General features: G+C 38.8%; 1 protein-coding gene across 1 annotated transcript in view; it reads right to left on the reverse strand.

Moving 5' to 3' along the window:
• The window catches only part of GALNTL6 (polypeptide N-acetylgalactosaminyltransferase like 6), a 485,664-nt gene that overhangs the window by 11,517 nt on the left and 461,927 nt on the right, over window positions 1-12,220 (reverse strand). Inside the window, exons 9-10 of the mRNA XM_061372533.1 lie at window positions 9,197-9,418; window positions 1,405-1,521 (exon numbers count right to left, since the gene is read on the reverse strand). Of these exons, the coding sequence (XP_061228517.1) occupies window positions 1,405-1,521; window positions 9,197-9,418 (339 nt within the window). The remainder of the gene's footprint in view (window positions 1-1,404; window positions 1,522-9,196; window positions 9,419-12,220) is intronic.

Below are 12,220 nucleotides of genomic sequence, written 5' to 3' on the forward strand. Positions count from 1 at the left end.
TCATTAGTGTAGTATGAGACCTTTACATGGAGTCTGATCCCAAACGTCACAACGCACTGGATTACACTTGAAACATGGATTTCTTCCTAACATCCTTCTCCCGTTGCACCCCTTCCCCTTCCTCACAAGCACTTACTGTTTCAAAGGATACTTCAAGCCTCCCTTTGCTCTGCTTTCCTTGCTAAATTTTTCTTTTCTCACTTTGTTGTCCAGTTTTCTTCCCTCCTTTCTCTCATGTCTGTCAGGACATGACTCCCTCCCTTCTCAGAAAGGTCTGGAGCTCTTCAGGTTTGTAGATTTTAAAGCCAGAAAGCACTGTGATGATCAACTGTGGACCATACAACTGTTTTTTCAATTAGTTGCTTGAATTACTGGCTTTCATAAACAAACAGGATTATATTTATCTAGTCTTGGCATCCTATCACTGTGCTATATCTTTTGGTAGCTATGTGAGGAAGTCTTCAGTAACTTTCTTTTTCCTATGTTGGCGCTTCCCTAAGCTGCAATTATGCTTCAGCTTCTCCATTTCAGGCACTTGCACCTCTCCCCCTGCATTTCTGAGTATCCTCAGAGAAGGATTTCTTGACCTTAGCACTTCAAATACCCCTTAGAACTCCCCTCTCCTGAGCTTTTTAAGCTTTTACAAAGTGCTGTGTGTGACTGCCAGGTCAATTTTTCTCCTAAGCACTGGGAATTTTTTCTAATCTGGGACCTTCCCCTGTGAAAGGTATGCTCACTAAAATTGCTAATAAATGGTTAGGTTGTACTTTTCATCTGGATTCTCTCTGCTCAGGTTGGCCAGACCCATAGCCTTTGGGTCATGACCCCTTTCCTATGGCACTCACAATGAGTACAAATCAGAGCTCTTTTCCTCCATTCTCCTGAGAGCTAATATATTTTTACCTAGATAAAAGCTTTTTTTTTTTTTTTGAATCTTTATCATTCCCTGTCTTTCTGAAATGCTTTCTTTCTAGCTTTTACCCATTTATCTTCCTTTTGTCTCATATTCATTTAAAATATAACCACTTACAGAATTTACTGAGATGAAAGCATAAAAGCAGTCTACCACTAGAGCTTTACAAGTCCAGGTACTATAAAATACTTTTAGGTAACTGAACCAAAATCAACATGTTTTCATGACACAGTGGGGGAGAATGGCGCACCAAAAAGCAGTTTGGGCATTTTGGAAATTAAGACTAATACACAGACCAGGTGGCGGCTGGAGTTTCTGAGGTTATGATAAAGAGTAGTTTGTAAAAGCTATTAAGATCAGCAATAATTCACAGATTATTTCCACACCCTGCATTCCTTTGCCTTAGGATAAGGAAAAGCCCTCGGAGAAATGTTTAGAAACTGGAGAAGCAGGAGTTTTACACTGCTTTTCTCCTTCTGCTGTTAAAATACCTGTTCGTGTGACCATGTTCGTTCTGAGCCATCCTTCACACAGATGTCCAGCCTCAGCTCAGTCCCTGTGGCTCCATGTTTACTGTCCACACAGAGGTTGGCTGCCACATTTCGTATCTGCAAAACCAAGCATTAATATTTCATATTACACCAGGGTACGGAATAGGGCTTCCGATGTTAAGTCTACCTCTGAAGGATTTCAGACTGACCATGACATAAAACTGGTGGGAATTGTTTTTTGCAGAGTAGACAGCTGTCCTTCATTGAACTACTTTTTGGGAGAGCAAGTTTAGAAGCAGCAAAGTTTCTGTTTGACAAATGAAAGGTAGGTCTGTATGAAATACTTTCACGCAAAGAAACCATGAGAAAAAAGTCTGAGAAGTTGAAAGCTTGGTCTGCCTGCTCCTACCAGAGCAAGAGAGATCAACTGTAATAAGAGGAAATTATTCCCATATGAGGTCCTTACAGGCTTTGGAGCTGTATTTCTTAAGGAACCAGGCACACCCTGTTCCAATCCTTGTTCTTTGACACAGTAACACTGTTGTAGATAAGGTCACACACTAGTGCCCTAAGTCCATAAAATCAAAAAGTATTCAGCAAATCTGTGCTGAAAGTATGCTTACCCACGGAGGTTCCTTGTGCTGTCTGCATGCCTTCTGCAAGCACTCTGCAGTGTAACTTATTCTTAAAGGAAAATCTCATTTTTGGAGATAGAATCAACTGAATCATAATTAATCTGTGACCATCAGTCGTAACAGTTATGTACCATTGCTGCCACATGTATTTTTTGAAAGACTGGGTTGCCCGCTAGGTTGCCCGCTGCCACCAAAAGGAGTGAGATCCTAATTTAGTTTGCAAATACATGCACATTTCTCCTTAAGTGCCTTAGCCGGGCTATTTAAAATTCCTTCAGATAGCTCCAGAACAAAGAGATTTCTTAAAATACTTACCCTGTGAATGAGCTGCACAGAAACTGAGTAATCAAAGCGCACATACATGCACAGAAACATGCACAAATATTTTATGTATAATGTATAGAAAACAGGTGCATATTTTGACATTCTAGCCACTACTTTGATCCTTAATTAAAAAAAAAGAAGAGCTAAATGCTGAATGGAGATTAAGATGATGTGTATTTTTCCACGGAAAATATTTCAGAAGTCACTGTTGTTGCCATATTATGTTAGACAAATGTAAACATTGCAACTGCATACCTCATACACATCCAAAAGATGGAAAACGTCTCAGCATAGCACAAAACATTGCAAGGAGGGGCAATTCTCTTGCTTGCAAGACACATGGGAGAGCTACTCTGCCCATTTTCTGATTCTGAAGGACTGGAATCGAGTCTGTTCACCATGATCTAAGAAAGAGTTTGACAGATGGGAAAGCAACACAAGGTGGAGAAGATGTAAAAAAGTCACCTTCAGGAAAGTTTTTAGGAGCTGCATTTGTTTAGCCTAGAAAAGAGCAGACAGGGCAAATAATTGGGGAGCATTTGAGTGACTGGCTCCAAGAACCTTTCAGCCTTCACCAGATCTCAGAGTAGTATTCTTCTAAAACTCAGACAAGCCAAACTCTAGGGTAATTTTGCTTGTTTTCAATAGAGTAAAAATTGCTATAGGTGAGGTAAGCCACTAGCATTTCATACACACCACCAGATGCAGAAACTGCACAGAGCAGCTCCATAGTACAAAGAATCATGTTAACTGAAAAAAGAAGGATGAAAAATAATTAGTTCTCAACAACCCTGCCTTCATTTTCACATCACCCAGGAAGAGAGACTGGAAAGATTAATGAGGGGAACAGATTTTAATTTTATATTCTTAAAGTTTTATGTGAAATACCTACTTCAAGTGTAATTTTTTTGAGAGTGTTCATTCATTTCTCAGTGCACTTAAATTTGCATAAATAAAGATTTCTGGCTTAATACAAAATTAAATGATACTTAAGTTCTGTTCTTAGAACAGGAGAGCTAATTAAAATGGAGCTGCTAACAATTGCCATTAATAGTTGGGGTATATTTATGTGATTCAGAACTATAAAATGACAGTGAATATACTCCACATCCAATGAATGCTTATTAGATTAAAGGGCTTTCATAATTTTGTCTTGATTAGCATAACTCCATCCCATTCTCAGTCATTTGGACTATGCAGCAAATGTGTCCAACACATTTCTGGAAAAGGTAGCTGAAGCTACATTTAGTTCCCTCACTGCTGGAATCTGTCTTCCCTGTTCTTTATTTCCTCTCCTCTTCCCTGTGCTCCTGGAAAGGTTTCCTTGCGTTAGTTCTTCCTCTGGTCTGTTGCAGCTTACATGTTAGCTTATCCTTTTTTGGTTTGTTTTATCCTTCGTTTCCACTGCAGAGGGGTCATGGTTTGTTTCTCATTTTCTTTTTGCAATACAGGCATTTCAGTCAAGTCTGTGCTTTTGTTCTCTGGCTTTTTCTGTGTGGCCTTGGCAGTTGCTAGAAATTGAACTGAGCCATCATGCTGCTGCCAGAGCCACGGGGAATGTTCTGCCGAGCACCAGTACCACACAGCCTGCAAATCCCCTAAGTTGCTTTTATGGGCAAAAGAAGGAAAGTAGAAGCAGAGTAAGGAGAGGCTTTTTTTCTCATTTATACATCAATATGCATTTGAACTGCCTTGTCTTCAGTCGCACAGCAAAATGGATTTTAAATTTCTGAGGTGATGGGTTACAACTAGAAAAGAAATAGCTAGTGATTCTAATACACTCATATTTCCAACATTTGCATTTGGGAAATTGCAGGGACTGGGTACGAACAAGAGGCAGATTTTATCACCCATGCAGGAAGGGCATTGAGTTGCTACATAGAAAGCTTATTTGCTCAACCTTATGCTATCATTTGTACACACAGATAGCTATATGGGAAAAGCTGGCTCTCAGGGAGTCTGTGTGGACTAACAAGGATGGTTAGCAGTGATCTTAAAGGCTGTTTCAGAATTAGACATCCTCAGAAAAGCATGGGACACTACATGTAAGTCATTAGGCATATTTAGTTCTTGAAATGCCATCCTAACACGTGTTGGGAAAGATACTAAGACTATGGGTCCTGTGGTCCTTATGGAGAGTGGATAAGGTTTGAGAACACAGAGAATACAAACTCTAAGGGGTCTGTTTTTTTCCTCTTTTACACTGGGGGTGTCTGAGCAAGGATGTACATACAGGCATCTTAGTGCTCCACTGATGCGTGTGAGACAAAGATGAGTCACCTGGGTGGGATTTCTGCTGGTGTAGTATCTGACTCCTGTACTGTAAATGAGGTAGAAAGCCGTAAGAGGAAGCCACTGGGTAAGCCTAGATACAGTAATCCTTGGGTTTTACAAAAAAAAAGCAGTGAACTTGTGTTAAAACTACAGCTTGCATGCTTGAAGTTAGTCAGTTCATGTTAAAAAGACTTTTCTCCAGAGTAGGCCAGGCCTTGAGAGTAGTTTAGCTCGCTGGTGCTGTGACGAGGAAGGAGCTACCCTGCATGTTCATCACAGCACAAAACTGTCTGTGCCAAAAGCAGAAAGTGGGAAATCATAGAAATCTAAACCCAAATTTATGTTTAATATGAACATGGAGATGGTGTTGGGACTATCCATAGCGTGTCCCAGTACAGCAACGAGAGGGGCACCCTGGTGCTATCAGTTTATATAATGTTTTCCATACATCTAACTTAATGGCTCAAATAAGAAAGTGGCTGTAGCTCTTCAAAGACATGAGCAATGTCCATTTATATTGCTTTTTTCATTTGAGCAGCACTTACAGCCAGTTTTAGCTTACATTCTCAGATAAGCCTAGGGCCATCAGTGTCTACAGATCAAATACGGAAAAATGAGCCACTTTCCTGTCAACTGATACATAGTAATTTTAAAAGTTTTTATCCTTTGTGTGAGCCATAAAAAGGAAAAGTCAAAGTTAAAAGAAGCCAAGCGCTGCCAAAGACCTCACTGAAGAAACAGGGGACTCTGTTATTCATCACGACATTGATCCCGATGAAAGAATTTGAACAGCCCAGCTGTGTGCAGCACTTGCTCTGTGCAGGGTGGGGAGTAGCTGGTTATATCGCTTTTGTACAAAAGATGTGTGACACTTGGTGGGCTCAGATTGACTCATTAAGAGTATGAGTATGACACTTTAAAAAAAGGAAGTTATCAAAAGAGAAGTTAGTGAGTTCTTAAGCTTTAATCCTTTTTCAAATGTGCTGCTTGACTTAACTTCATGGGTGATGTTTTCATGCCAGTGCTGTAAAACACTTCTGTAAAATCCACAAGTTTGGGACTGAGAAAGGAGTATTTTCCGGTCCTATAGCTCAGCAATAATGCAGTGACTGAAAGATTTACTGTGTATTAGGTCATTGAATACAAAGTTGTCGTGGTTTAAGCCCAGCCATGCAGTTCGCTCTCTCACTTTCCTCCCCTTCCTCCCCTCTGCTCCTGGAGGGATGGGGAGGAGAACTGAAAGAATGTAACTCCCACGGGTTGAGCTAAGAACAGTCCAGTAACTAAGGTATAACACAAACCACTGCTGCTACCACCAATAATAATAATGATAAGGGAACTGCTCACTACCCATTGACCGATACCCTGCAGGACCCAAGCAGTGATCTAATCCTTCCAGGTAACTGCTCCCAGTTTGACATCCTGGGCATGACGTGCTGTTGTATGGAATACCTCTTTGGTTAGTTTGGGTCAGGTGTCCTGTCTCTGCTTCCTCCCAGCTTCCCCTCCTCCCTGACAGAGCATGAGACTCAGAAAGTCCTTGGTCAGAGTAAACATTACTGAGCAGCAACTAAAAACATCGGTGTTATCAGTGCTGTTCCTGGGCTGAAAGTCAAAACCACAGCACTGCACCAGCTACTAAGAAGGAGAAAAATGACTGCTACTGCTGAACCCAGGACACAAGTTCATGTAACAGCAAATGAAACCAAGCCTAAATATTTCCTTTTGACTGAATATTTTTTTATAGCAGTCTATAATAAATTACAACGGTTGACACTATATGATTGATTTACTGTAAAATGTGTTTTCAAAGATATTGTTGGAAGCTGTGATATCTACACAGTATATTCATGCTGGATCACAGCTTGCAGATTCATGAGTACTTCCTAAGAAAACATTGGGTGTCCAAATCTCACCTAATGAAGCTATTGTTTTAACTTCCTTCAACAGGATTTCAAATACACATTACAAATAAATTATTCTATCTTAGAAAGAGAATGGGATGGGTATTATTTTTTTTTAACATGTAGCATACTTCCCAATATATTCAGAAGGGTAAGAACAAAACCTAACTGAAAACTTTCCTTTTTCCCATGGTGGGAGAGGAAAGAGTATAGTTATCTCACCCAGACACAGAACTGACAGTCTCACTAACCTTTTCTGTCTGGATTTGTTGTTACATTGCTTTACTACACATATTTGAGATGTTACAAGGCAGAACAGGATATCAAGGGAACATACACACTGCCAGCCACAAAGGACAAAAGGCAGAAACATGCAGAAGACATAAGGCCATGACAAGCATAGTGAAGAAGAATGGGTTTTGGTTTTCAAATTTCCTTCTTTTCCATCATGAACAGACTTGGTCAAGAAATGTTGAGGGTCACATTTTAAATAAATGCATTTGCAAAACAAGAGTTGTACAGAGGCTGTTTATGAGATGCCTGCTTTCCCACCACATGCTTTTACTAGCAAGATATCAAAATACTGGAGCCAAAAATCGTCTGAGTAGTTCATTGTTTATTCTTTCTCAGACTGGCATAGACAAGCAGACATAAAGTCTTTCCAAGTGGAAGCAGAGAGGGTACTAAATGACAGTCAGTCTTGGCACAGACTTCTGGTGTGTATAATCAGCAAGGTTTCTGGAGCTGCTTGATTCTTACAAAGCAGTAACACACAGTCTGTTTTCCTCTTTCAGCTTCTAATTATGACAGCCATTGACCTTCAAGTTTTTTCAAGTATCTTGCAAGTGCCAATAAATTAATTAAAACTTCATAAGAATATGACAGTCTCAGGAAAAAAATAGAGTAGTAAGGCTGAAACTTCTCATTGTTCAAGAGAAAGTACATTTTAGAGGAAAAAAGAAAGCCTTTGGTCTGCACTTCCTTCCTAAAAGCTCAGTAAGTACTTTTAAGGTACAGATTTGATTCTACTGCTAAGATTCTTTATTTTCTTTGTCAAAGTCTTGCTTTTATGCAAAAAGTATACTAATATTACCGTAAAAAAGAATGAATACCTGAATCACAATCTATTGTACTTAGATCCTATGGTTAAGGATTGTTCAGCTGGGCAGAGAAATTACACATCTCATGGTCACAGTCATCCAAGGACACAGTGTATAGATGTGGAAGATGATAGTGAAGGAAAATCATAGTAGCAGTTGCAGCACCTGATCCAGCCTGATTTCTACTGATAAAATCCGTACCTCTTGGTATACATTAATCCCATAAAGTGTGGACAGCAGCAAAGGTAAAAGGCAAAAACAACTTTAACAGAAAAGGAACTCATTATTGACAAAAAGTAGCAAACAGTAAGACACAAACTGAATTTCCTCTGAATATCTGTAATTGGTAGCTTACAAAGAGGACTTAAGGACTGCTACTACCACAGAAAGCTACTATTAAATTTGGAATGAGGTAATTTGCTTTTTAAAAAAGATATTCTGGAGAATAGTAGAAGCACCTGTTTAGAAACCCCCTGCATGGTCCAGCCTTGACTACTGTGGATATGCACAGGTGTGAGGGGTCTTACCAAATGTTCTGGTCAAAGTTTCAACTTCAGCCCCAGGAACACCTCCAGCAAAATCAGAGAAGGCCAGAATTCACAGTACAGATATTCCTGTGATTTTAAAAGTAGCACAATACACTGAAAAAGCAAAGCCTTCTTTATAAACCTTAATGAATTGAGAGGCAAAAACCATCTGCACTGCCAAATTTCCATGGAGTGAATGCACTGTAGCTCCTTGGGGTAAAAGGCTACTGCAAATTTCAGCAGAGATATGGAAGTAATTTTCTGTCCCTGCACTATTTGTGTTTTCTTTTCTCCTACACAAAACAAACTGTCAAGCAAGATGTGCTACAGCTTTCCTCTTCAGAGAGGACTGAATGCAGAACATCTTTGATCACAGGTGGAGAGCTCCATCAGGCTGTTTGCTTGCCCCTACTCTGGAGTGATGCTCAGATTCTCGTGTCTCTTTGGTGGTCTCCCTGCATCCCTCATCCCCCAAAGGAGAAATTGCATTTGTCTGCTACTGGTACTCAGTCATGACAGTACATATAGAATGCAAATGAAAAGCTGAGCAAAACCAGTTCTTTTAAAAGTATCCAGGCTTTGATTGTCACACTTGCACATGTGAGCAAAACAGAGCAAACCCAACTCCCCCTACATACAATTGTCCTAGTAAGAACAAGAGAAGGTATGTAAGTGGATACATAAAAAATAGTGTTGACTTCTGAGCTTCTTTTTACTAAGGTGATTCTCAGCATCTAAAATAATCTTGTGACATGCAGTAATAAGTGCTACACATTCTTTCCCACATTTGCTTGCTCATTGTCTATGCATCTTATAGCCTGTACACACAAAATTGTAATGAATTATAAAAGGGACAGCATAGAGATAGGACATGATGTTTTCTCATTTTAATGGCTAGTTCCAACCAGAGTGAATTCCCTTAATAACACTACTTATCATAGGAGAGAAATCTAGTTTCATAACTTTAATTTCCTGCAATGTAAAATGTTAGACTTACTTAAATTTGATGCAATTTGTGTATTCCTTACCTCTCCCCAGGCAGCAGGTGGAGGCTCCACAGGAGGGTAATATTTGGGGACATCCCAAGCCACTGCAGCCATGAACCACTTGAAATCTTTACATTTCAGGTGCTTGCGAAGTTCCTTCTGGGCAGAGATATCACCAGTGGAGAGATGTCTATACTCAGGCCGTCGCTGGTAAATGTACTCTGCGAACTCATCCATCCATGTCTCTGCCACACGCTTCAGGTTCTGTGCAGTGGAAAAAAAAGCAATAATTAATTTCTTCCTGGTTTGAGTGAATGCCATTTCTAATGGTGAGAATTAAAAAAGTAAATTCAGTAGCCCACACAACTTTTAAGCTTAGTTGGTCTAATTTCTCAGTCTTAAAACATGGAAAAATACTGGTAAATGTATGTTATCTTCATCACAGTGTTAAGCAAGTACTACAGAGTATTAAGTATATTGCTTTCCTGCTGACTCTATATGATATGGTCTTCTGTCTTTTGAACAAATTATTTTCCTTCACATTTTTTATGCATTTTCACATGGGTTTTTGATTAATGATGGATGTTGAACAGAAGTTTTCTTTCAGTTGCTCACATTGGTACCCATGCTTTTTTTCCTGTTAGTTCAGAACCTCCTAATGTGCTTGAATGGTTCAAATTACTCCTGATTTATTGAACTTTGCATTTGAAAGGCATCTGAACTTTCAGCTGTCATCATACTGCTTAATCAGCTAGCAATTCCTACCTAAGCTTTAAGGTCAGGTCTTACATGCATACATATGGGGGCAGACGGCCAGGAGCTTGCTCTGTCCCATCTCACAGCTGGTTTTGCACTACCTTGGACTGGAAGCTTCGTTGTGTTGGTGTGATAATAAGGACATGCAAAAGCATAGCACATAACCCTGAAGTGGAGCTGACGTGAAGCAAAGCAGCTCGTGGAACAGGTATGGCAATGTGTGGCTTTCTGAAGTCATACTGCAGACATATATAAGACTATTTCTGTTCCATGAAATCCAGTTCTGGCTTATGACCCACAAAGTTTATTTCTGATTGCATTTTACGGGAAAGAGAATGACCTGTTTTGTTGCATAAGAACTTATTCAAATAATAATTATTTAAATTAGCTGTCACAAATTATAAAATAAAATAATAATAATAAGAAAAGACATAAGCAAATATCCTGAGTAGATGAGACTAAAGAGATATATTTTATTGGTATTTAACATCATAGAAGATGAAAAGGGTGGGGGGGCAAATTTTTCTGTATTCTTTTTGCTTTTAAAATTCCTCTTGCAACTCAATCCACACAAATTCATATGCAGATGCTGTAGTGCAGTACAGGCTTAGTCTATTCTGCATTTCCACAGCTGCCCAATAACCTCTTATCCCACCAACATAGCAACATCTCAGTGGATGATATTGAGAAACTAGGGTGTTCTTATTGCTTTGTTTGTAAAAACAAGATAATCAAGTTTTGTAATATTCGTTTTATTGAACACTAACTGCAGAATGCTGAGATTCACTCTGTAATAAGCTGGAGGACAATATACATCTGATTATCATCAACATAAGGTAATGTTTCTTCTCAGAACATTCTCTGCATCTAAGTAAGCCTGATTTGTACTCTGATTTGCTTTTGAGATTCATTTGAAAATTCCTTTCCTGAATTTTATTAATCCATGCAAACTAAATGTCTCTGAACTAATAAGGCTTATCTGAATACAACGACAGCAAGATACAGAACAAATGAAGTACTTCTAGCTGACACTGCAAGATAAGTTTCTCTGTGATTTCTTTCTGGGATCAAATATGCTAAAACCTTCAGGGACAGAGCAAGTAAAATTAAAGCAGTGTAAGAATTAACAACGTTTATAGCCTTATTCAAAAATGGCTCATGCTCCACATAAAGTTGACTTTCATTTTAATTTATCTGACAGTGGTATTTTAATATTTAAAAAACATACTGTAAAACATACTATAAATAGAACTATACAGTAAAAATATAGTAAAAACATTCTCTTAGGAAAGAAAAATTTAGAGTAACTCTAGCAGCAACTTACCCCATCAATAACAAGAGCAGGCTCTGCTGGAGTGTTCTTTTTAATTATTTGGCTGAACTAAAAGAACTGCTTTCTGCTTTAGATTATTGTAACTGAATAAAAGAGGAGACAAACAGAAATCTTGATACCATACCTGGTCATTAGCTCAAAATTCTCATTTACCAGTCAAAACTTCTTTGTTTTCCAACAACTGCTTTATCATTTTTGTATGTGTGGGGTGTAAACCCATCAAAAAATACATTAAAAAAAATATAAATCAGTTCTTCCCACCATTCCCCAACTATAAGGTAAGACACTTTTGACAAATCTATTTAAAACTTTGTTCTCCAGTTCATCAAAGACCATTTTCTCCATGGTATGCTAAAAATCTTCACAGAACTTGCCAGATCCTGTAATGAACCTATATATTATTCTTAGCATGTTTATACACTGCTGTCATAAACTGAACCCTTATGAGGCAACCCTTTGAATTTCAATACATTCCCTTTTAAAAATACAAACTCTTGATTTCCTAGCTCTGAATCTCCATACTATTTATAAACACGACTGCAAGGAACTCTCTGTCCTGGAGCAGTGGGAAGCTCTTTCTGAAATTACCAGTTACCAGGAAGCAAGTACTTAGCATCCAAACACTTTGGTTTTAAAGATGTTTGTTGACTTCAGTTAGCATGGGTTTCTTATCCTTATTATCACTACACAAGTCCTGTAATCACACTTACTTTTAACATAAACATGTACAGACTAATAGCAAAACTTCAAATTGCAGTTAATCCCCATACTTGAATTGAACATAGTCAGGAAATGCTGGTGTCCCAAAACCTAGGCTGGTGCAACCTTGCACAATAAAGGCAAACATAATTTACATTCCCATTTAGAACATGCTAATCTAGCATGTTCTTGGAGTAAAAACACAGGCAGTCCAAGATGAAATGAGTGAGCTCTTGTATGCTGTAAGACCCCTGTTCTGTTGCTAACAGCATGAAAAG

This window comes from Neopsephotus bourkii, unplaced genomic scaffold, assembly GCF_033783945.1.
Source record: "Neopsephotus bourkii isolate Nb327-2 ecotype Australia unplaced genomic scaffold, CSIRO-AGI_Nbou_v1 NB_168, whole genome shotgun sequence".
Lineage (NCBI taxonomy): Eukaryota > Metazoa > Chordata > Aves > Psittaciformes > Psittacidae > Neopsephotus > Neopsephotus bourkii.